Below are 24,029 nucleotides of genomic sequence, written 5' to 3' on the forward strand. Positions count from 1 at the left end.
ACAGTATCCTCTCATGTAAATATAGAGGGTGCCCTCCAATGTGCCTTATAATACCTTGATGGTAATCATTTCACAATATGTGGTCTAAATAAAAACCAAAAATAATATGAAAAAATTCTCCTTAATACGGATTCTACCGTAATTCAGCACTACTATAGATACCCTAGTAAATCAGAAATAGCTTATCCAAAGCTAGTAATAGTTAAATTCAAGACGAAGTCATCATGGAGTGACTCCAACAAACCCATATTCATCACCAAGCCAATAGATAGGAGATCTAGAATGTTAAATTACTGGGATTATCAAGGTGCTTGGTGTAAGGTATTTTTGGTTCTGAATTCTATTTTCAAGCATTCATGGTTCATCCAGTTCTTTGAAGAGTTTCAGGGCCCATATCCAGATTGGGTTTATGTTTGGTGAACTACATGGGGAGCTTCAGATGATATCTTCCTCCAAAAAGAATTATTAGATAAATATTCAAATTTTGGGCATGGACGAAGCTATTTAGAATTTGAACCTATAAAACAATTTGAAGTCTTCAAAACATATTGCCTCCCTTGGATATTGAAATGGAGTTACTATTTGGATGTTTTATGGATGCCTCCATCCATTGATAGAATCATTGAAATTAAGTGGTGGGATAAGTTTGCCCTCACATCATCTCTTAAGCCAATAGAGGAAGACGAGGATTTTCAGACCCTAATCGAATTCTATATGGAAAAGCTCAAAAGCAAGTTTCATGACCTGGATCCCATTGAACTCGAGGAAATGTCCCATCGATTCGTAGAAGAGATGAAAGAAAAATGTAAAGGAATCTCTAAAGATATCGAGACCATAAGTGTTCGGTCTCTTAGTCCCCACTAAGGGTCTCAATTATGAAGGAATCTAACTATTGATAGACATCTGTCCACTATAAAAAGGTTCACCATTATCTTCAACAGTAAGATTTGCCACCTCAAAAGTCAAAGATAAATAAGCATCTTCTCACAATAAAGAGATAAAGAAGCATCTCCATCTCATCGCCTTGTCTAAAAAGACAAAGCAGAAAAGATAAGCATCTCAATTAAAGGTGCCCTCAAGATAAGATTGAATTTGAAAGAGATTTCTCTTAGTCCCCACTAAGGTCTCAATTATGAAGGAATCCAACTATTGATAAACATCTGTCCACTTTAAAAAGGTTCACCCTTATCTTCAACAATCAGATTTGCCACCTTAAAAGTCAAAGATAAAGAAGCATCTTCCCACAGTAAAGAGATAAAGAAGCATCTCCATCTCATCGCCTTGTCTAAAAAGACAAAAGCAGAAAAGACAAGCATCTCAATTAAAGGTGCCCACACTAAAAAGATGCATAAGCCTATTTATCATCACTAATTTAAAGCTTTTAATAGGAATTCTGTGTATATATCATGCATGCATGTTAGGTTTAAGTCATGCTAAGGTCACTAAAAAGCTGCTTGTGTATAGTTGGGCTAAGCTTGGATTAATATCGAGTCAAGTTGGGTTTAAGCCGAGCTAGAGCTACCTAGGGGCTAGTCCCAAGCCTAGCACCAAAAATAGAAAAGTTTGGGGTTTTTGGTCCAAGCCTAGCACAAGGGTTGAAAACCAAATCCCAGCCCATGCAAAAATGCAAGTTCGGTCAGTTCAAGCTGGAGTTGGGCTTGCCCAAGTTGCACCCCTAGTCCCTTGCAATATAGCTACACAGTATTGTACATGTTACATATATAGGCCCATATCATGCTATAGGGTAATTTGAAATTGGGTCACAACAACTGCAAGAAGCCATAAGATATTCCCATTTGAGCCAAGTTAGTCCAAGTCCAACCTAAGTTTGTTTAAATGGAATCTAAATAGATTCTAAAAAATTAATAAACTTTTACTTTTATATCACTTTTAATGGGTCCTCCGTTTTATATAAGTATCTTGTGTAGTATGTGCATTATGCATAGTAAAGGTCCAAACTCATAAAATTTATTAATTTTAATAATAATACAAATTAATTCAAAATGCATTAATATAAATTTATCTAATAAAATAAAAGGAATAAATAAATCAGAATACAACATCAAAATACTAGCTCTATGTGCAATATATCAAAACCATGTTTATTATGTCCAATGGTTTTTAAATCATAACATTATTAAAACTATCAATTAATATTATTCAATGTATTTAAATTTCTTATTTTTTTAGTGTTTTATTTTTAAGTAGAGTTGAAATGTTTTTAATTAATAGTTTATGGAAACCAAATTTCTTAATTTTTATTAACTATTAAATAAATGTCTTTTAATTTTTATTAAGTTTTATTAATAACTATTACTTCTAACTGGAAGTTTAGTGGATTTTAAATTAATAACTCTTTTACAAATAATACTTTTATTTACACTGTTTTATGTTTTATTATTTTACATCAACCTATTTAGATTATTTGATTTAATATCTTATTGTATTATGTTGTATTACCAATCTCTCTCTCTCTCTCTCTCTCTCTCTCTCTCTCTCTCTCTCTCTCTTAAAATGTATAATAACATGTATTGAGATGCCTTGGAAAACCCAAATATCTTTCTCTTTCTAATAATATAATATCTCTCATTCACAATTTATCTTAAAAGTTCCCAAATCTCTATCTCTCTCTCTCTCTAATAATATAATATACTCCCATTCATACTTTATCTTAAATGGTCTCAATCGTCTCTCTCTCTCTCTCTCTCTAATAATGTAATATCTCTTTCATTCACACTTTATCTTAAATGGTCTCAAACATCTCTCTCTCTAATAATATAATATCTCTCCCATTCACACTTTATCTTAAATGTGGTTCCAAATGTCTCTCTCTCTCTCTAGTAATATAATATCTCTCTAATCAAATTTGACAATGATTATCCTTTATATTGTTAAAGCTAAAAAATAAAAAAATGCAAAAAATGAGAAGATAGATAAATAGTTCTTGAAAAGAGAGCCTACTAACATGGCAAGCGTCATTTTAATATATAAATATAGAATATACAACCCATTTATTCCTCAAATAACATGATACAACCTAGGTAACCTAAATTAACAAGGAATCAACATGCTTAACCTATTTAAATTAAACAATAAATAAATGTAAATAGTAAAATAAGCATCCAATCATCCTTTACCTAATCAAATTCACGAAAACCATTCAATGTCATCCTTACCTACCATAATAGTATTTCATTTAAATATAATATAAATAATATCTCTAAATTAAAATCTGTTTGAGGGGGATTCAAAATTTTAAGAATCTATCTCCTCCCTACCTTGTATTTTGAGTTTTGTCTTTTCCTCTTTCCTTTCTTGAGTGCATTGAAAGACTTCTTGTCCCACATTGCTTGGGAAAAGAGTTGAGGTGGAGCATATCTATAGTTTTGCTCTCTCTATGGGTAAGGACTCATAGGAGGAAATCACTATAGATATTCTCATGCATGTGAGGAGGTTAATGATGCTTTTCACACATGTACGCCGAGCTGAGTCAGGTTAGGTTGGGGTGCGTGCTACAATGAATCAGTTTTGTTTTTAAACAGATTTAACGTTTGATTTTTAAGTTCAAATTTATTTTTTAAATCATTTTCTTTTCTAGTTGGTGTCTCTTCCCCTCTATGTCTCTTCAAATTGGTGCACTATTCTGAAGAGATATTTGTCTGAAAGGACACTTCTGTGTCCATTTGAGTGACTAAGAACACTATAAAAGGAGTGTTGGTTGACCTAGCCTTACAGACCATAATACATTCGACAGTCTTCTCTTCCCCGTCTTCTCTATTAATCTATGCATCATTCTTTGTGGTTCGCGGAGGTCTGGTAAGCGAGTGCACGCCTATCAGTGGCCTGTGGGTTGTTTTATCTTGGTGACCGATTTGCAATTACCCGGTTGCATCGTAGAGGCAAATGCGGTTTTAAGGAGAGTGACCCAGTGGCATGACTCAACCCTCATTCTCTTTATAAATTCTCGGTTTCCCTGTTCTGCAACACTACACTACTACAAGTTCCCGGTTTAAAAAGCGATTACCGATAAGTTTCATTCTGCCTTATTTACTATTTTCCAACAAAATTAAAATGCGTACATATATGATCTAATACTAAAAATTTTCGATCATAAACAAGTCATTTTTGAGTTAAAGTGGGTCAACCGAAATTGATACACACTAACTTCATGCCATGTTTGATTTGTGTTCACATGTTGTGTAAATTATTGCCAACCCTATCTTAAATTTCCAGAATGGATCAAGCTAGGCAATATGGACCCAAGCAAAAATGATCATCTCTATTAATAATCATATAATTTTGGGCCTTGGGGTCATGGTAAATCATATACTAATGACCTAGCCTTCCTTTATTTATTCTTTTTATTTTTGTGCAAAATGACACTTCACAGGCTCAAACATGTGTCCTCGAGCTTGTAAGCCCTAGGTTTTACCATTACTCAAAACAATTGCATAAAGTGGTTGGTGTTTTCTCTCTCTTGAATCGTTTTCTCCTTTCCCAGGGTCATACTTTGATTAAAGTGTGCTTTAAGAATTGCGAATGCTACTCGAGTCCGGCTTCAGTCAGAGCAAAGCCTGTTCGAACAACTTTTACAGCCTTGCATTGGGAATATGTCCCTACTTATGTGCTTTACTTCATGGATAGATATTCTCAATGCAAGGTTACAAGAGGCTGTTGGAACGGTGTGAGCATGGGCTTACTCTGATTGAAGCCAAACTCATACTACTCAACAATGGCTAATGTGACACGGGGTAGCAATGGACTTGTCACTTTTTGTTGAGATATTGAACAAGTACAATGGACTTGGTAATCCTGCTCTTATGTAATTTCAGGTACATCTAATTCCTTGAAAAGGGCAATTAGCAGATTTCTAGTGCAGCAATCTAGGACCTGGTTGAGTTAATGAAAACCGAGATGCAAAGTGACACGGCAACACCAGATCCATCTACAAATGCTTTCTTTGCCAACAGCATACGCTACATCCAGTTTTAGAAACCGAAAGGTGTAGTTCAATGGGCGAAAAATATGAGTCCATCAAGGCTTGATTTACAGAAAAGAATGCATACGACCCAGATGTAAAAGTGACAGAAAACAAAGTCAAAATCATTGTGAAGAGAATATTTCTTGTAAAAGCCAAGAATTTATCAAATTGAAAATAAGATGTATTTGTGATTCAAATATTTTGAATGGAGAATAAGTTTTTAAATTTTATTTGTAATTGATGTTTTTTTTATTTTTGCATTTCATTTCAATTTAAGTGAATATAGAGAAAACAAGTTATTTGAAACAAATTAGAAAAAAAAAATTAAAAAAAAATAGGTTATATGAAAAAAAAAATGTCTTTAAGAAGCGACTTATAGCGACTGTCAGTTTATTATTAACTGCTTAGCGGCAGTTTTCTATTTGTACCGACAGCCCTAAAATCTGCCGCTAGAAACTTCTAGCGACAGTTATTTTAGCGGTTGTTTGCAAGCTGCAGGTAATGTCTTTAGTGGTAGTTTTAAGGACCTTTAGACTGCTGCTAAAAGTCTTTTTTTTTTGTAGTGTAATTGCGGTATCCTCTCATGTAAATCTAGAGGGTGCCCTCCAATGCCTTGCCTTAGAATACGTTGATGGTAATCATTTCACAATATGTGGTCTAAATAAAAATAAAAAATAATATGAAAAAATTCTTCTTAATACGAATTCTACCATAATTCAGCACTACTACAGATACCCTAGTAAATCATAAATAGCTTATCCAATGCTAGTAGTAGTAAAATTCGTGACGAAGGCATCATGGAGTGACTCTAACAAACCCAGATTCATCACCAAGCCAACAGATAGGAGACCTAGAATGTTAAATTACTGGGATTATCAAGATGCTTGGTGTAAGGTATTTTTTGTTCAGAATTCTATCTTCAAGCACTCGTGGTTCATCCGATTCTTTGAAGAGTTTAAGGGCCCATATCCAAATTGGGTCTATGTTTGGTGGATTACATGGGGAGCTTCAGACAATATCTTCCTCCAAAAAGAATTATTAGATAAATATTCAAATTTTGGGCAGGGACGAAGATATTTAGAATTTGAACCTATAAAACAATTTGAAGTCTTCAAAACATATTTCCTCCCTTGGATACAAATATAATAGCTTACTATCGAGCAAAAATTTGTTTTGAAACCAAATTTTTTACATCTTTTTCCAAAATCTCTTTTACAGATTTATAATCGATTTGCAAAGTAAAATGCTAATTTATCAAGTCTCCTTGAAATTTTGAGATGCATAAAACAATGCATAGCATTTCCTTTTTGATAGTAAAATGTTTGTTCTGGGTTTTATTCCAAGTATCAAAGGTAAACTAGATGATTTCATCTCTTACATTCCTATGTTGCTTTAGGATTCCTCCATATCCAATTTCACTAGCATCGGTTTCTATGATCTCAAGGATCTCTGGATGAGGGATATTGAGACGTGGCAAGGTTTTTACCCTCTACTTTATTTGTCTCACAGTTTGAGAGAACTGATCATTCCACTCCACAGGAATTTTCTTTAGTCTCTTTTGAAGCAGTTGTCTATCCCTGGCCAGGTCTTTGTAGTAGTCTGCTACATAGTTAAGACTACCTAGAAATCTTTGGAGTTGGGTCTTATCCTTAATTTCATTAAGAAATTTATTTGCAAATTCTATCATTCTTCGAATAGGCGTTATTTTCCCTTTGGATATTTGATATCCCAAAAACCTTAATTCTATTTGAAACAGATTCACCTTCTTAGCTGATGCAGCTAAGCCATTTTCTCTCATGATTTTTAGAAATATATTCAAGTGTTTCCAATGGGATTTCAAATATGAAGATTATACTACTACATCATCTATATAGACTATAATGAATTGAGTATAAGGAATAAAAATCTCATTCATAATTTTCCAGAATTCAGATGGAGCATTTTTTAATTTAAATGGCATAACATTCCATTCATAGTGCCCATCCCTAATAATCCATCTCTTAGATGGATTAGATTTCCCGTCCATAATGCTACCACATTATGACCATTGTGCTCCCATATGAAATAAGAATTTGAGATGCTTTTATACCTCGTAGAATGAATAATGCTCCAACATGCTAGTAAATCGGTAAAAATATTATGTGTTTGCAAGATCTTAATGATGTTTTATTTCCAGGCAAAAAAGCATGATGCCCTTCTCCTTCTTTTGAACCAAAATTCCAAAAATTGGTCCATTTATTCATTTGTCCAAATTGAAGTATTGATGGAGAAATCAAATTATTGATGGGTTCTAAGATGAGTGAACATGAAATAGGTAATAAAAAGGGGGAACAATAAACCAAGGGTATTTTTATCATATGACAATTAAAGGGTAGACTAGTTAGTCAAGGCTAGTTTTTTCATTGGAAAAAATAAAAACGGCACATCTACTCCACTTCTATCAAAGTCCAGATCTTCTGCAAGTAAAAACTCTATGCACACAGCATCTAACCACACATTATGAATATCTCTTGTACATGTATATTAAATTTGTAGGAGATGTTCCCAGTGTGCAACTTAGATGCCCATGCTTTTAAAATGTGTGCAAGGTCTAGAGGTATCAATAAGTCATGATAAGTTTAAGGGAATGTTCAAAAAGAGAAAGGGAATTTCATATAACCTTGTATTATACCTTAAATTAAGGGTAGAAATTCATTTTCTTGTATCATGTTAGAGTAGAGGTGTTTGGATATAAGGGTCGATGCAAATACAACATGATTAATTAATCATGTCAAATTTTCAAACACAAACTAATCGAGACCTATGCGATGCAAGGGCTTTGTTATGTGAAATTCAAAAGGAAGGAGCCCATGTGATTCCCAATTGAACCAAAGTCGGTCCTAGTCCAACTCATGCATTATTTTTTGAGTTATGTATTGGCTCAAGTATAATTTTACTCCCGCATCATACCCTCATTAAAATTTTTGGGTTTTTTTTTCAAATACTAGATTTCTTGGGGTTTTAGAAGAAATTTATACATGGACTTCCCTTTTCTCTTGATCTATTTCCACTTCTTGTAAATAAGAAAATTGAATTCCATTTTCTTTTGGTCCTAGAATAATAAAATTATTTTAACAATATTTTTATTATTATTTTTATTTTTTAAATGGAAAATGGTTTAGCCTCACCCAATTTAATGAAATGCATGGTACCATGCACCATAAGCACATAGGAGTCTTGTCCCTTGTAGGTAGGGATGGCAATTTTTCCAATTACCCAATGAGGTCAGGGATGGGAATTGCATTTTCTCAGATAATATGCCTGATATGTTTCTTGCCCGGGTTATTGCACTCGCGCAACCTGTTTCGGTGTTTAGTACTTAGTCTCTGCTTCGTTTTAGTCTTTTGACTGATATTTTGCCGAACTGATAATATGCCCGACTTTTCTTTACTTGCCTATGCCGAGGTTCCTCTTGTTAGCTCGGCATCCTGGCCCTTAGACTCTCGTAGAGATTTCATCCACTTCGCTTGGCGGTCTATAGGTATAATTCATTAGCATACTCCTCACTTCTTCTTTCAGCCCTTCAGCTTGTTTATTGCAGGCATCAAGTGTCTGTATAGACGAGTTTATATGTCAAAACCAAATAAAACCACACATCTATGCATTGTGGCTGTGTTGTACATGTTTGAGAAAGCAGGGGTGGAGCTAGGGCATTTTCTTAGGGGGTCCATGGCTCCCCTCTACTACCCCTGGCTCCGCCTGCTTGCGTGTGTGAGAGAGAGAAACATGTGATCGCAGGTATATGTAGCGAAGCAATCACTCTAAATGGTAGGATGTGTGTGTGTGAGAGAGAGAGAACCATGTTATTGCAAGTATATGTAGCGAAGTAGTCACCCCAAATGCTAGGATGTGTGTGTATGAGAGAGAGAGAGAGAGAGAGAGAGAGAGAGAGAGAGAGAGAGAGAACCATGTTATCGAAAGTATATGTAGCGAAGTGATCACCCCAAATGCTAGGATGAAAATTTGCAGAGCGACGAACTACCTTTGGTTTTTCAATTTCAGGAAGACACAAAGTGGGAGGACATGAAGAAGCTTGTTTAAGCATGTTGACCCGCAAAGGATGTGCTTTGGATGAATGATGAATGATAGGGATGGCAATTTACCCATATAACCGGGGCCCCCACCCCGAACGGAGCAGGTTTTCATCGACCCTAAACAAGGACAAGGAAAATAAATTTTCCCTGAATCGGGTATGGGGCGGGGACGGGTTTTGTATATAATTTTCCAAACCTGCCCTAAACCCGAAGGTAAATTAGTAAAATATATCTAGGTTCAATATTGATGTTTAAAACATCTCTAAGTTTTCCCTAAATTTTTAAAATCCTAGGATCCCATAATTTTATTTTTGAATTACCCCTAAAGTATTATAATTCAATTCTAAAATCCCCCCAAATTCCTATATCTTATGTATAAATTGTACATAAAATAAATAATTTTTATGTAATTACCTTGAAATGGGAAATTTTTGAGGATTCCCAGTCCCTGATGGGGAATGGATGCCCCGCCTTGAATCCGCCCCACCTCTGGGGATGGGGCGGGTACGGGGCAAGGTATCGTGACTTCAGGGCGACGACAGGAAGGGGGTGCCCCACCCCAAACCCGCCCCGTTTCCATTCCTTCGTAATGAATGATGATAACAACTTAAAGGTTATGATGATATATTTATAGGCCACTATTGGTGTAACAAGATTAATTTGACAATAAGAGGAAATTCAAAAAAAAAAAAAAACAACTTCTTATCTGAAAAGACTTTAACCAATCAAAACCCCTTGTAAATTTTGATAAATACCACTTGATTGTTTATCATTTTTATCATACCGATTCATTAGTAATATGTTTCTCAAGTATCATGTCTTTTGGGTATCATAGTCAAACCTCTATTGAAGAAGATAAAATAATTCACATTAGCAAGCATCCCTTAACATATGTAAATAAATACATCAGCGATCTAATAATAGTATGGATGCATGGTTAATGTTTAAATAACTAAGGGCCTGTTTGGTTTGCAGCTGGAATTGGAACAAAAATCCTTTGGAATCAAAATCAGAGTGATCTATTAACTATGGTTTAGACAGGAATGGAAATGGGAATTAATCAGTGAGATTTCATTCCCAAAGGGAGGGGCAAGGAATGGCCATTCCCTTAAATGGGGGAATGCCATTCCAACGTGAATAAGAATGAGATTCCGATTCTGCCCAATCAAATAGCTGGAATTGGAATAGCCCATTCTGATTTCGATTCTAAACTCCTATTCCCACGAACCAAATAGAAACTAAATTCAAAGTGGGAGATTTTGACATCCCCAGATGAAAAAGACCTCATTTTCATGAAACTTGTGACGTTTTGAAATTATTTCCTGTAGGTGTGTCCGCGCATGAATCACACATTTGTGTGGACAACACTTAAAAGCAATATGATATGTTTTTGTTGGCCGGATGTTTAACGTCATCGTTTAACATGCCAAACACATGATGGATGATGTGGTCAATTTAATTTATTAATAATATCTCTGCATTAATACAACAAAAATCTGGAGAACTCAAGCCTAACACATGCATCGTTTAACATGCCTAACACATGCATGATGTGTTCAATTTTATTTTCCATACTAAGTGGGAGTTCTCTGGACTGTATTATATAACTATAAATTTCACTAGCTTTTTTTTTGGGAGAATGAGGGTTGATCTCACGGTGTACAGTTAGGGTGGGTGTCAGCTCGAAATTGATGCCAATTTATAGGCGGGAATTTTTGACATTTTAAATGTTTATAGATCTACAGTGGAAATAAGAAATTTATATTGGATTTATTCGTACATTTTTATTCTTTTTTTTAATACTAATCACTACATGATACTTCTTTACTCTTTTAAGTAAACAGTACAATATTAAACCAACTGCTATTTTGATAATGGTAGGATTTAAAACCACTACGGCTGGTATTTTCATAAAGCAATTATTTATGATGGAAACTATTTTAGGGTCAAATATCAAATCTCTGCCTTCCATTTCAAGATTCCTATTTTCATAAAGCAATTAAAATACCTTTAGTACTCCCCCCCCCTCCCCTGTCGCGCCTTAAGTTGTGTTTGGTTTGAAGGAAAATGTAGATTCCCTTTCCTATCTCTTGCTTTTCCTTCCTTTTTCCTTCAAACCAAACACAACCTTAATTCCTCTTTTCTCCTACCAATCCATGGTACCAAAGGGTATTAAAAGGTGAGGAGATAGGAATGATGCCACATGACAAAGAAGGACCAAAGGATGAAAACAAAAAACATGTACCATGTAATACAAATTAAGTATTCTAACTTTTATGACCTTTCTGTTTATACATAGTATAGATATTAGTAACTCGTCTACATTGTCAAATTATCAAACCAAAATTATTGAAAAAAATGACTACTAATTAAAACAAACTTTGAATAACTTATTTTTAGTATTAATACTTGGAACGTTAGTTAGGCAATTAAATGCAAAAGTTCATATAACCCATTTACATTTGAAGGAAGTATGTTGACTAAAAGTCTACTATTTTTGCAACTAGTGCATCTTTAATTATGTGGACAAAATTGTAATTTGAACTACTACTTTTCATCTCATTCAATTTCTTCTCAATAAGTCTTATCTTTGAAGTATTAATTCCCATTATCTTTCATATAATCTTATTCGATCTATATTAAAATATTCATACTTTTGAATTTAGTTATTCTCTAATTGTGAGGGCTAAAAATATAATTTGAAATATTATTCTTCACTTCATTCAAATCCTTCACATTCAAAGTTTTATATTTATGGAATTAACTCCCATCCTCTAGTTAATACATTACTTGAGTTTTGATATATAAAAACATCGGAAAATGCATGTGTATTATATGGATTCCACATAACCCAATTTAAAGACAGCTAAAAAGAAGTGAAGATTGATCCATTTTAATTCCCATCTCTCTCTCTCTCTCTCTCTCTCTCTCTCTCTCTCTCTCATCGTAATCTCAATTACATGCTCGCCCCATTATAACTCCTTTCATCATTAAACTCACCCATCACAACTTTAACCCCAAGGTTCAAAATACTAATACAATTTAATTATTCGATAATGTATGCTCTTATCACTAATCAGATTAATAAATATTGTTAGGATGTGAATTTATGATTTTCAACAAGTTAACCATAAAGCAATGTTTTAAAAACCGACTACTTTGGCCATTGATATTTGGGTCAGCGGTTCAATTGTCCGGTTTGAATGGATGGCCCATTTCAGTTAAAAAATGTAAAAAATAAAAAAATAAGTAAAATAAAAAACAGCTAAAACCATAGTTTGGGTCAAATGGGTCAATGGTTCAACTGCACAGATCAGCGGTTTCCCTACCAGGTCAACAGTTTTTGCCCAAGGACCGAGTTAAGGGTGAAACAGAACCGGTTGCATAGATGAATTCCAGCCGAACAGTCCAACCATCCCGGTCAACGACGGTTCAAAAACACTGCCATAAAGAACATTGTTCTCTAGGTAACCCTTCTTGGGCCATGTTTGGTTGATAGAAAAGCGAAATAAAAAGTTGAGGGATAAGTGACATAACTCAGGATGGAAAGAATCAAAGATGTGAAAGTATGCATTAGTGTATCACTTCTTTTGCATAATACACTCAATAAGATCTTCCTTCCTTCTTCATCTATTCTTCAATTTCATTATAAACATCTAAGAGTGCAAGATATATTACTTTAGGGGGCGTTTATTTTTTTGGATTTTGTGAGGGGGGAAAGTTGGTCAATGGGATTTTGGTTTCCATTGACCAAGAACCCCATGTTCTTTTTTCAGCTTTATGTGGGGACCAGGGAAAGTTTATTTTCCTGGGTATCATCACTTATCCAGGCAAGTGATGCCCATCTCCTAAGGTGGGTAAATAACTTTCCCACATAACGGGAAAGTTGTCAGTACTTGAATGGAACAAAAATGCCCCTTTTAATAATGGATTTCTATGACTAAAATATACATTACCTTATTTACCTGGAAAATAAACGAACATGGGTAACCCATGTAAGTGTACTTACCTAGATAATTGCATTTTCTCAGATAAGCAACTTATAAAAAAGCAGTTCGATTTCACCGACATCCCACGTGAATAGATGAACTAAAATAAAATGATCAAGAGAGATGAAGTAATAGAACTCTAACCAATGACTTAAGTTGATAGAAATTGAGCAATAATGACATGTTTAAAAAGCCATTGGATATGCATCAAATCTTTCGATTGCATCTGTAAAGTGATGGAGTTCTTCAAGTGTACCATATATGTCATAAGTATCATCGAGAGTTGATGTCATGGCTATTACTTTGGTTAGGATCATTCCAGTAATGAAACAATTGCTCGATTGGGTGGGCTGAAGTGAAGTGGATTCTAATTTTATTTTATGAGATGGGCCCTACACGGAAAGCTTATAATTTATTGAACACCTACTCAAATTTTTATGGAATCAATCAGCAAAGATGTGATGTGATCTTTCAACACTGTCTCAGCATTGGTGTATCCATCTCCATGCTTGTAGATAACATCCATCATGCGTGCTAGGTTTACAACTCTTGTGAGCAGTGGCTTTGGTATGGCAGTTGTTCTGAGGCACTCTTCGTTTATATCTTTCCATGCATTTGTGATACTCCTACTGAACTCTTCAACTACCTCTTGCTTTGACACACCATATTGCTTCATATAACATTCAACACTGGAACAAACATCTCCTCTCTCTTGTTCATACTTCACATACAAAAATTACAATTGCAATTAATTAGAATACATACATGCATACATACATTCATTCATAGAAAATCTTCATTCACTATTTAAGATGTAGATTTTCAATGTAAAATAATGAATGAATGCTTATTGTCTAAGATACATACCTCATGAGTCATGATATCATCCATGAGACGACTAATTATACTTGAATTTTTTACGAGATTAGGTAGGTTTGACACCCAATCAAAGGCCTCCTTTGTTGCGATTTCTCCCATGCCCACAAAGGATGTAACTGCCAGCAAAGGGTAACCAGTGCTGATCAAGGCCACATCCATATACTCCTCGACTATAGGAATGTGCCCTTGAAAGAACCATTTGGCTTCAACCAAGTAAGCTCTAGCCTGTTTTTTCATCTGAAGTTCGATTAAAATAATAGAGACTGTTAGGATGTGAGTTTATGATTTTCAACGAGTTAAGCATAAAGCAATGTTTTAAAAATCGATCTGGAGGTAGAACCACTTTGGCCACCGGTTTTTGGGCCAGCGGTTCAATCATTCAGTTTGAATGGATGGCCTGTTTCAATTAAAAAATAAAAAATGATAAAAAACCGTTGTCTAGATCAATAGTTCGATCTCGCAGGTCAATGAATCACTGACCAAGTTAATAATTTTTGGCCAAGGATCGGGTTAATGGTAAAACGAAATCAGTTGTCTGGATGGTTCTCGGGATGAATGATCTGGCCATCAGGGTCATTGAAGGTTAGAAAAAAGTGCCATAAAGGACAAAAAAAAAAAAGTTGAGGAATAAGTAACACAACTCGAGATGAAAAGAATCAGAGAAGTGGAAGTATGTATTAATGTACCGCTTCTTTTGCATAATATACACAATAAGATCTTCCTTCTCTGTTCACCTGTTCCTCAATTTCATTATAAACATCTAAGAGTGCAAGATATATTACTTTCATGTATTCCGGTAGCTGATCAGTTTCACCGACATCCCACCTGAATAGATGAACTAAAATAAAATGATCAAGAGGGAGATGAAGTAGTAGAACTCTAACTAACGACTTAAGTTGATAGAAATTGAGCAATAATGATATGTTTAAAAAGCCATGAGATATGCATCAAACCTTTCGATTGCATCCGTAAAAAGCTGGAGTTCTTCGAGTGTGCCATATATGTCATAAGTATCATCGAGCACTGATGCCATGGCTATTACTTTGGTTAGGATCATTCTTCCAAGAGAGTACTGAGGTTCTGGATACACTCCCATTATCCAAAAGTAGCATTCTACCACTCTGTTTCTAGCATAAGGTATCTTTGATGCAAAATCTAAATCTTTCCACCACCTTTGACAAAGATATTTAAACAAGCCTGGATTAGTTGATACATACCTTGAAGGACTCTTTTGTTGGGCTATCAATGGGTTAGGGCCGACCCAACAGATCTGATGGATTGGTTCTCCTGGTCCTGATATATATATGTATATATACCAGCTCCTCTCAACCTTGAACCGATTCAGACCTGACTCAATTGGGTCTATCGGGTCAGACCCAATTGTCTCGAGAACCGATCAATTCAATTCTGGGTCTAAAACTTACAGACCCTGTCGGGTCCTGTTCAGTTCCAAATCCTTAGTATTTCTTGTGAGCAAGATTAATTCCTATTCTACCTGAACCCGATCCGCTGACAGCCCTAATTATTATTATTATTATTATTATTTTGTAGGGACGGGGGGAAGTAAAAGAAACTTACTTAGATATTTGGCTTAGCTCCTTGAGATGTAAAGGCTGCAATCGGTTGAAATCTAGCTTTGCAAACTGTAGCAAAACTGGGTTATGTGTTTCATCTTGTTGGTAGAAAGATATATAATGGCGTGCCTCTAACTTGAGCATACTCCTGTGGAAGGGCTGCTCTAGGGCATGCATCACTTGTTTTACAAGATGGGAGCTTGTATTGGTGACCACAGACGACTCAAGTTGAGCAGTGGTAAAAGCAAGGGCTTCATCTAGAACTTCTTCTCCGCGTATCCCAAGATGTGCAGCTTCATACAAACCTAGAATGCCCTTTAGGTCTCTAGTTAAGCCATCTCGGAACTTTCCATGATCATCTTTGAATTTGTTGAAGATATCTGCTTGACCACCCGATTGAGGAAATGAATGAACGATGAAAGCACAAAGGCATCATTATTTGTTGAGGGTTGGGGATCAACCATTTATATTTCTGTTTGGGAATGGTTGTACGCCCTCTTAAAGCAAGTTGGAAAAGAGAGTCCAGGTTTTAATTAATTCCAAAAATACTCCAAACAGTTCTCATATCACACACACACTCCTCCAAACCAAAGTAATAATTTGAGGGTAGGGTTTTGTATCCTAAAAGGTTGATATGAGAATTAATTTTAAGAGGTCACATAACTTTTCTCAAACAGAAATATAAATGGTTCCTGATTAAAGGTTGATCAAATAAAGGGGTTGTAGGGTATATGCATTATTTTAGTAAAAGGGGTCAGTATTTCCTTCAGCATTGGACAATGTATACCATGATTTAATTTCGCTAATGAATATGCATAATAAACATAGAAATGAAAAAGAAACTTGTGAAGAGAAGTGAGGGATGACTACCACATGGTATATTATAGCCATTTTGTCTGAGTAATCGAAACCAAAGAGCAACGGTATGCAGATCATCATCCACACCATTGAAATATCCAACATGGGTGACAAGCATATGTTCTAGGATCTCATCGATCTCTCTTTCAAAGTGATATGCCAATCCAAGGCGTTGGATTGTGTCAATCAAACTCAGTATTTCTGATGGACCATTGGTAGAATTCATTAGCATACACCTCACTTCTTCTTTCAGCCCTTCAGCTTGTTTATTGCAGGCATCAATTGTCTGTATAGACAAATTTATATGTCAAAACCAAATAAAACACACATCTGTGCGTTGTGGCTGTGTGGTACATGTTTGAGAGAGCAGGGGTGGAGCTAGGGCTTTTTCTTAGGGGGGCCATGGCTCCCCTCTACTACCCCTGGCTCCGCCCGCCCACGTGGGTGTGTGAGAGAGAGAGAAACATGTGATCGCAGGTATATGTAGCGGAGAAATCACCCTAAATGGTAGGATGTGTGTGTGTGAGAGAGAGAGAACCATGTTATTGGAGGTATATATAGCGAAGCGTCACCCCAAATGCTAGGATGTGTGTATGTATGAGAGAGAGAGAGAACCATGTTATTGCAGGTATATGTAGCGAAGCGACCTGAAATGCTAGGATGTGTGTGTTTGAGAGAGAGAGAACCATGTTATTGCAGGTATATGTAGCAAAACGGTCACCCCAAATGTTAGGATGTGTGTCTGTGTGTGAGTGTGAGAGAGAGAGAGAACCATGTTATCGCAAGTATATGTAGCGAAGCGATCACCCCAAATGCTAGGACGAAAATTTGCTGAGCGACGAACAACCTTTGGTTTTTCAATTTCGGGAAGACGCAAAATGGGGGGACATGAAAAGGCTTGGTGATGCATGTTGCTCCTCAAGGGACGAGGTTTGGATGAATGGCGAATGATGATAAGAACTTAAAGGTTATGAGTAGATATTTATAGGCCACTATTGGTGATAACAAGATTAACAAGATTAATTTGGCAACAGCATAATACCATACCTGTTACTGTTACTGATGTGAATGTATGTTTTGGAAAAATCCAATGCTGCCAAAACATATGGTTATAGAGGGTACAGACCTGGACCCAGCAGAAGATGATCCACATGTAAGGCTGTTGGGACTTTGTATTGGGATCAAATCCTGACTTACCAGTGAAGACTTTAACCAATCAAAACCCCTTGTAAATTTTGATATATCATCCGATTGTTAATCACTTTTATGATAGGGGTTCATTAGTTGCAGTTGGAATTGGAACAAAAATCCTTTGGAATCAAAATCCGAGTGGTTTATTCCCATATAGTCTGTTTGGTTCAGACATAAATGAAAATGGGAATTAATCAGTGGGATTTCATTCTTAAGGGAGGAGCAGAAAATAACCATTCCCTCAAATGGGAGAATGTAATTTCAAAAGAAAAAGGAATGAAAATGAAATTATGATTCTATCCAATCAAATAGTTAGAATCTAAATAGTCCATTCAAATTTCAATTTCAGACTCTATTCCCACAAACTAAACAGAACCTAAATTCACATGTGATGAGAATGGAAGGATAAGATGGTGGGAGAACTTTGACAAATCAGAATACCCACTGATGAAAAAGACCTCATTTCCATGAAATTTGTGATGTTTTGGAATTATTTCTAGGTGTGTCAAAGCATGAATCACACATTTGACAGGTTGATTTTAATTTACGGAAATGTGACAGGATTTTAAAGCACTACCGCGGAGACAATATCGCCACATGATAACTTTGGATGGCCATTACTAGGAGAGAGGACTGATGGGACGTGACAAAGAAGGATCAGCGGATGAGAATACAAAATAACGCCACATGATAACTTTGGATGGTGTCATAGTAGCTGCCTGATAGATCCACCTGCTCATTAGTCATTTAGTTTTGGTAGCACATTATTTTGTTTCTGAAGCTGATTAAAAAGATAATCCAAAGTAGAGGCATTAAGGAGTTTGGCCATAGGATAAGTCGATGTATATCTGTTTCAGATGATAGTATCTTTGATCATATGGATAAACTTTGGTCAGGTTTTATTAGATTCATCTAGATTATTTGCATATTAACAGCATAGCAAGTAGCAGAAGAATTAGTGAAATACTAAAATGATTGATACATGATACATATATAGCTCTGTAATGATTACCAGTCAAATATTTCATAAGACTTTTAACTGTTAAGATATGGCAATTTGTCTTTTTGACACAGACAAAAACCTCTAGTGTTAAACTGGTAAATCATCAGCAATCTCCAAAAACAGAAGCATGGCATCGTGTAAGTTTTTCTGAGTGAAATACCTATACTGCATTGACCTCAATGACACAAGACCCATCTATTAGATGGAACACAACCAAAAATGTCAAAGAAATAGGAATTCAGAACTAAAGCTTTTGATGCAGCGTGATCCGGGCATGGTACCTAGCTTCTAGCTGACGGATGGTACCTGAGATGAAGAGGAAGGTGAAGAATTCTCGGGGAACTCACCCAGCGGGAACACTCTGATGCTTAAGTTAGAACTCTGAGAGAATTGAATAGAATAAAAAGAGAGAGCTAAGAGTGCAGATGGTGCAAGTTCAGTACCTTGGCTTCTTAGAGGTCGAGGTCTTTTTATATCGGAGATCTCTCAAATCAGGCGTAACTGCCTCTACCACAACCGTTACTACCAGAACCGAGGTGGCGGATGCAGGCAGTCGTTGCATGGTACAGACCTGTCAGGCATGCCACATCTGGCAGAAGTGGTTGGCACGACGCCGCCCGACAAGAGACGTGGATGCAGCCTCCAGATTCGGCAGGTACTATTGTTAGGCAGATCTTTCCCGCAGATTGCCGAGCTACTTTGCACCGAGCTGCATTGGTCTGAGCTACCTTACACTGGGGTGCTGGGGGTACACCGAGGTGCTTATGCTTGAGGTGAGCCTTAGGCAAGTATGGACAGGAGTGTCAATAGGGCTGACCCGAAGTGTTTTCACTTCAAGATACTTATCCGTAGGTCGGGGTGTTCCCTTAAGAGCTCGGGGCCCATTGGGAGGAGCTCGGGAGCCCCCGCTTGGAGGGAGCTCGGGGCGCTCCCTTAGGGAGAATTTGGGGTAAGCTGGATGTTACTTCTCGGTGAGTTGCCATGTCCGTCGAGTTGTGTTGCCGGGCTCCGGCGAGTTCATCACGCCGAGTTATGGCCAGGCTGCCACGCTAATTTGTCATTTATGCCAGGTTGTACCAACGTGTCCCCGTGCTACAAGGTCAGGCCAAATCACCATCCATCAATTGCCCCCCATTCCCTGTGTTGGGGGTTCTGACCCAGCACGGGGAGTTCGCGGTGTGCCAGGTGGATTTGGCTCGGAGCTCAGGAATTCTTGTCGACACGGGGAGTTCGCGGTGTGCCAACTCGGGTCGCGTACAGTCCACGCGCGGACGTCAAGCGATCTATGGACTCCGCAGACATCAAAAAACACACTAAATCGATTTTGCCTCGAAGGTCGCATAGCCAGTTTTCTTGAGAGCCATCAGATCATCTTGATCTTGACCGTTGATGCCCGCGTACAATGGCTATAAATAGTGGGGGTCCTGGTCATTTTTCCCTTGCCATAAGTTCTCAACATTCGTCTTGAGCTCGTGTCTAAGGCCTCCCTCTCGGGTCAATTCTCCCCAGTTCGGTTGTTTTTCCTTGGTGAGTCACCTTAGCTTTTCTTTCAATTTCCTTATTCCTTCCAGGTCGTTTTCATTTTTCATTTCTTTTTTTTTTACTATGTCTAGTTTCGATAGTCAGTTGGATGAGCTTGAGGTGGGTACCTCGGCTCAAGGTGACCCCACCAAAGTCCAGTCTCACGAGGCGCGGGAGGCCTCGGGTAATCTGGCGTCCACCTCTCACCGAGGTCGGATGTCGGATAGGTTCGGTCCTTCCACTATGACCCTAGAGAGGCTCCGATACCTCATCCGGCAATACAATCTGCCTGGGGAATATGCCTACAGTCTACCTGCAGGTAACTTCCCATGGGAGCACAATCTTGATGAAGTCGTGATCTTCCAGGAGAAACTCATAGCCGGGCACCGTCTTCCTTTCCACCCTCTTATCATAGAGGTTTTGAACCACTTCAACGCCACAATAGACCAGCTTCACCCGAACTCCATTCGTAATGTGATCGGGACCATTTCCCTTTGCTTCGAGTACATCCTCCCTCTGAACTTAGACATTTTTTGCTCAATCCTCTCAATAAAGAAGAGAGCTTCAAGCATTCTCCCCGAGCATAGGTGGGCCTACTACTTGTCCCCTCACACGGGTTTCAAGTTACTGCACAAGCTTCCTAGCAAAGTCCAGGCCTGGAAGCAGGACTACTTTGTAGTCCAGAACACCGCGGGGTGGCCCTTCCCCACTCACTGGAGGGCGGCTATTCAAGACCCCGACGTTATCCTAGACAAGAAGACAAGAGAGACGCTCCAGTCATGGGCTGAGATCGGGTTTAATTACAAGGATTATATCGCCGAGAGCAAGCTCTTACAGGCCGGCTTGAGCTCGGGTAGGTCGTTTGACCTAGAGTTGAAACGTTTTACCTCTGTTGTTTGTACCTTTGAGTTGCTGACGCTGGGCTTTATTGCAGGACCCATGGAAGAAGAGAAGCTCAAGGGAGAGAGGCTCTTCAGCCATATGAAGGGGAGGAAGAAGCGAGCTACCAAGAGAGCTCGCGTCGAGTCCCTATAGGCCCCCACCTCCGAGCCCGAGCTTCCGTAGGCTCCTACTTCTGAGCCTGAGCTCCCAGATGTACCTCCACCCATTGATTTGGAGGAGATCTTACCACCTCGGGAGCCCAAGACATCGGCAGAGCCTGCTCCAAAGGCAGTTGTGGAGCCCGAGGTCACCACCGAGGCTACTGATGCAGCGGTTGAAGCTTCCGCTGAGCCCATTCGTACAGTCGAGATGACAATTTCTAGCTCGAGGAGTCAAGAGGGAGCACAGAGCATCCTGATACCTCAGTGCAGCCTTCGAAAGAGCAAGGGGGCTATCTACGCCGAAGAGGTCACCGTTTGGGCCGACCTCACTCCTACTCGGCTCAGAGCCCGAGCTCCACCCACACAATGGTGGTAATTTTTTTTTTGGTCACTAACTCTTCGGTGCTAACTAACCTTCTCTTGTCAGGCAAACTCTATCGTGCCACGCCTTGACCCTTCAATCTAAGAGGCACCTGAAGTGGGCTCTGGCTGTCAAGGACTCGGCTCGCGCAGCCCATACCGATCTAAGGGCAGCTCGCGACCAAATCCACCGGTTGGAGAGCGATGCTACAACTCAGAAGAACGTCATCGAAGCACTGATGGCAGAGAAAGAACAGTTGGCACGTGAGAGGGACGTGCTAAGGAGTGAGGTGAACGCCCTCAAGGCAGAGGAAGAAGGCCTCAAGGAGGATAAGGGAGCCCTGAAGCACGAGGTGGAGTTCCTCAAGGCTGATATCGAGGAGAAAACTGAGATCTTCACCCAGACCATAGAGGAGACGAAGGTCAAGGCCGTCATGGACTATGTCAAATCAGACAAGTTCGATGCCATGCTGGGGGAGGCCTATCGTAAGGGCTTCAAACTTAGCAGGTGGTTGATAAGGCATACGTACCCCAAGCTCGACACAAGTGCCATCACAACTTCATGGATCACGAATGACATAAACCATCAAGCTATAGAGGATCTGGATTCCGAAGAGGCGGATGGGGACGAAGAGGTAGATGTCACCAACATGGCTGAAGCTCCCGAGGAGGTCCCGAGTAGAAATGACGAGCCCCCGAAATAGTTGTCCTTGTACTATGAGCCTGCGAGCTCAGATTTAGTTTCTTCTTTCTCATCTCTTCTTTTTTTGTCGAGCTTATTGTATAGAACTCTCCATTAATGAAATTAGTTTTTTGCCAAGTGTAGTTACTTGCCGAAGTGATTGTTTTATCTGAGCTATCATATTTAAGTGCACGAAGTATGGTTTCTCAATCGTCGCCACCTCGAACTCTCTCCTAGTAACTCGTAGGGGTGGTTTCATAACGCACAACGAGGTGAGTGACATAGTAAGGCATGTGCCTGAACTATCTTCCAGTACTTGCTGGTTGTCCCTAGCAGGCCCAACCCGTTGTACGCCGAGGTGGGCAAAGCACCATAGGGTCCATACCCGAGTTGCTTGCGTCCTTGACATACTATGCATTGTAGTGTTGAGGCCCTTGGTTAGTTTGGTGTTTTAGCCCATTGTCGAGGGGGAGTTACTAGCCACTCCCTCCTGAAGTTTGCCCATGCCAAAGAGGCGACTGGGCCTTATAGTGCCGAAGTCATCGTTAGCTCGGTATTTTGGCCCTTGGGCTCAAAGAGCAACTTGTAGTTCACTCAGCTCGGCGATCATGGGTAATATTGCCTTAAGTTGACAATGTTCCATGCCCGAGGTACTTGTTTCCCTTCTAGGGTTTTGAACACATATGTACCTTCCCCAAACACCCGCTTTACTTGGTAGGGTCCTTCCCAATTAGGCCCGAGCTTACCAACGCCGGGCTTAGGCACCATAACTTTACGAAGAACCAGGTTTCCGATGCGGAAGTTCCGCTTTTTTACCTTGGCGTTATAGTACCAAGCTACTCTTTGTCAGTAGGTCGCGGTCTTGATGTATGCGAGGTCTCGTACCTCGTCAAGTAGGTCGAGGTTGGTGTGTAGCTCGTCTTCATTCACCTTGTCATCATATGCTTCTAGTCATAGCGTGTGGACCTTGATCTCGGTTGGGATGACTGCTTCAATGCCATAATTGAGGTTGAAGGGAGTCTCGCCTGTTGCAGTCTTTACTGTGGTCCAATAAGCCCATAATACGATGGGCATCTCGTCTGCCCATAGTCCCTTAGCTCGGTCTAGGCGTGCCTTTAGTTCGTAGAGGATAGCTTTGTTTGTGACTTCCGCCTGACCATTTGCTTGAGGGTGTGCCAGTGAGGTGAAGTTCTGCTGAATTCCCATGTCTTGGCACCAGTTCTGGAATTTGATGTCCTCGAACTGCTTACCATTGTCAGAGATCAGTACCCGAGGTAGTTCAAAATGGCACACTATGCTCTTCTAAAAGAAGTTATGCACATTCCGGACTGTGATTATTGTGAAATGTTCAACCTCAACCCACTTAGTGAAATAGTCAACTGCCACCACTAGGAATCTTCTTTGCCCTGTTGCTAGGGGGAATGGACCGAGTATGTCGATCCCCCACTATGCAAATGGCCAGGGTTAGTAAGGTATTTTAGGTTGGCGGCAGGATGGTGGCGGATGTTGGGATGCTTTTGACACTTGTTGCATTTTTTGACGAGCTCGGTTGCGTCTGTCTTCATCGTTGGCCAGTAATACCTCTGTCATAGTGCTTTCTCAGCGAGGGCTCTACCCCCCAAGTGTCCGCCGCACAGGCCCTCATGAGTATCGCGGAGGATGAGCTCGACCCCAGAGGGTCGTAGGCAATGCAGATAAGGGAGCACGTAGGATCTTCGGTACAGTCATTCACCTATCATGACGTATTTGGCTGCTTGACGTTCTACCCTTCTGGCGGGATTACGATCTGCAGGGAGGGTTCCGTGTAGCAAGAAGCTCACGAGCGGATCGATCCAGCTTAGCTCTGCTTGAATGATGGGAGCGACCTCCTCTGCC

At 38.9% G+C, this 24,029-nt stretch overlaps 1 protein-coding gene across 8 annotated transcripts; it reads right to left on the minus strand.

Annotated features, from left to right (window-relative positions):
- Nucleotides 1-13,175: 13,175 nt before the first annotated feature.
- LOC148845935 ((-)-germacrene D synthase-like) lies at nucleotides 13,176-17,318 on the minus strand. Of its 8 annotated transcripts, none has more exons than XM_088956232.1 (7): nucleotides 17,127-17,318; nucleotides 16,367-16,640; nucleotides 15,501-15,876; nucleotides 14,876-15,094; nucleotides 14,705-14,747; nucleotides 13,911-14,159; nucleotides 13,176-13,764 (listed from the first exon to the last, which is right to left on the minus strand). In XM_088956232.1, exons 1-7 carry the CDS (start codon nucleotides 17,262-17,264, stop codon nucleotides 13,471-13,473), a joined length of 1,593 nt encoding a protein of 530 aa, XP_088812358.1. In that variant the 5' UTR covers nucleotides 17,265-17,318; the 3' UTR covers nucleotides 13,176-13,470. The 8 variants fall into 8 exon arrangements, with proteins under 8 accessions (XP_088812358.1, XP_088812355.1, XP_088812360.1 ...); XM_088956229.1 differs by having other exon boundaries at nucleotides 14,609-14,747; XM_088956234.1 differs by having other exon boundaries at nucleotides 17,202-17,315.
- Nucleotides 17,319-24,029: the final 6,711 nt, after the last annotated feature.

This window comes from Nelumbo lutea, chromosome 7 (genome assembly GCF_056320005.1).
Source record: "Nelumbo lutea isolate HS-2025 chromosome 7, American lotus-T2T, whole genome shotgun sequence".
Lineage (NCBI taxonomy): Eukaryota > Viridiplantae > Streptophyta > Magnoliopsida > Proteales > Nelumbonaceae > Nelumbo > Nelumbo lutea.

Excerpts from the sequence above, each read along its gene's own strand:
- LOC148845935 (XM_088956229.1), bottom strand. The coding sequence starts at position 17,264 with ATGCATCACCAAGCCTTTTCATGTCCCCCCATTTTGCGTCTTCCCGAA. Across the intron at positions 15,095-15,500 it reads GAGCTAAGCCAAATATCTAA|GTGGTGGAAAGATTTAGATT; the intron begins GTAAGTTTCTTT and ends TCTTTGTCAAAG. Across the intron at positions 14,160-14,608 it reads TATATTATGCAAAAGAAGCG|ATGAAAAAACAGGCTAGAGC; the intron begins GTACATTAATAC and ends ATCGAACTTCAG.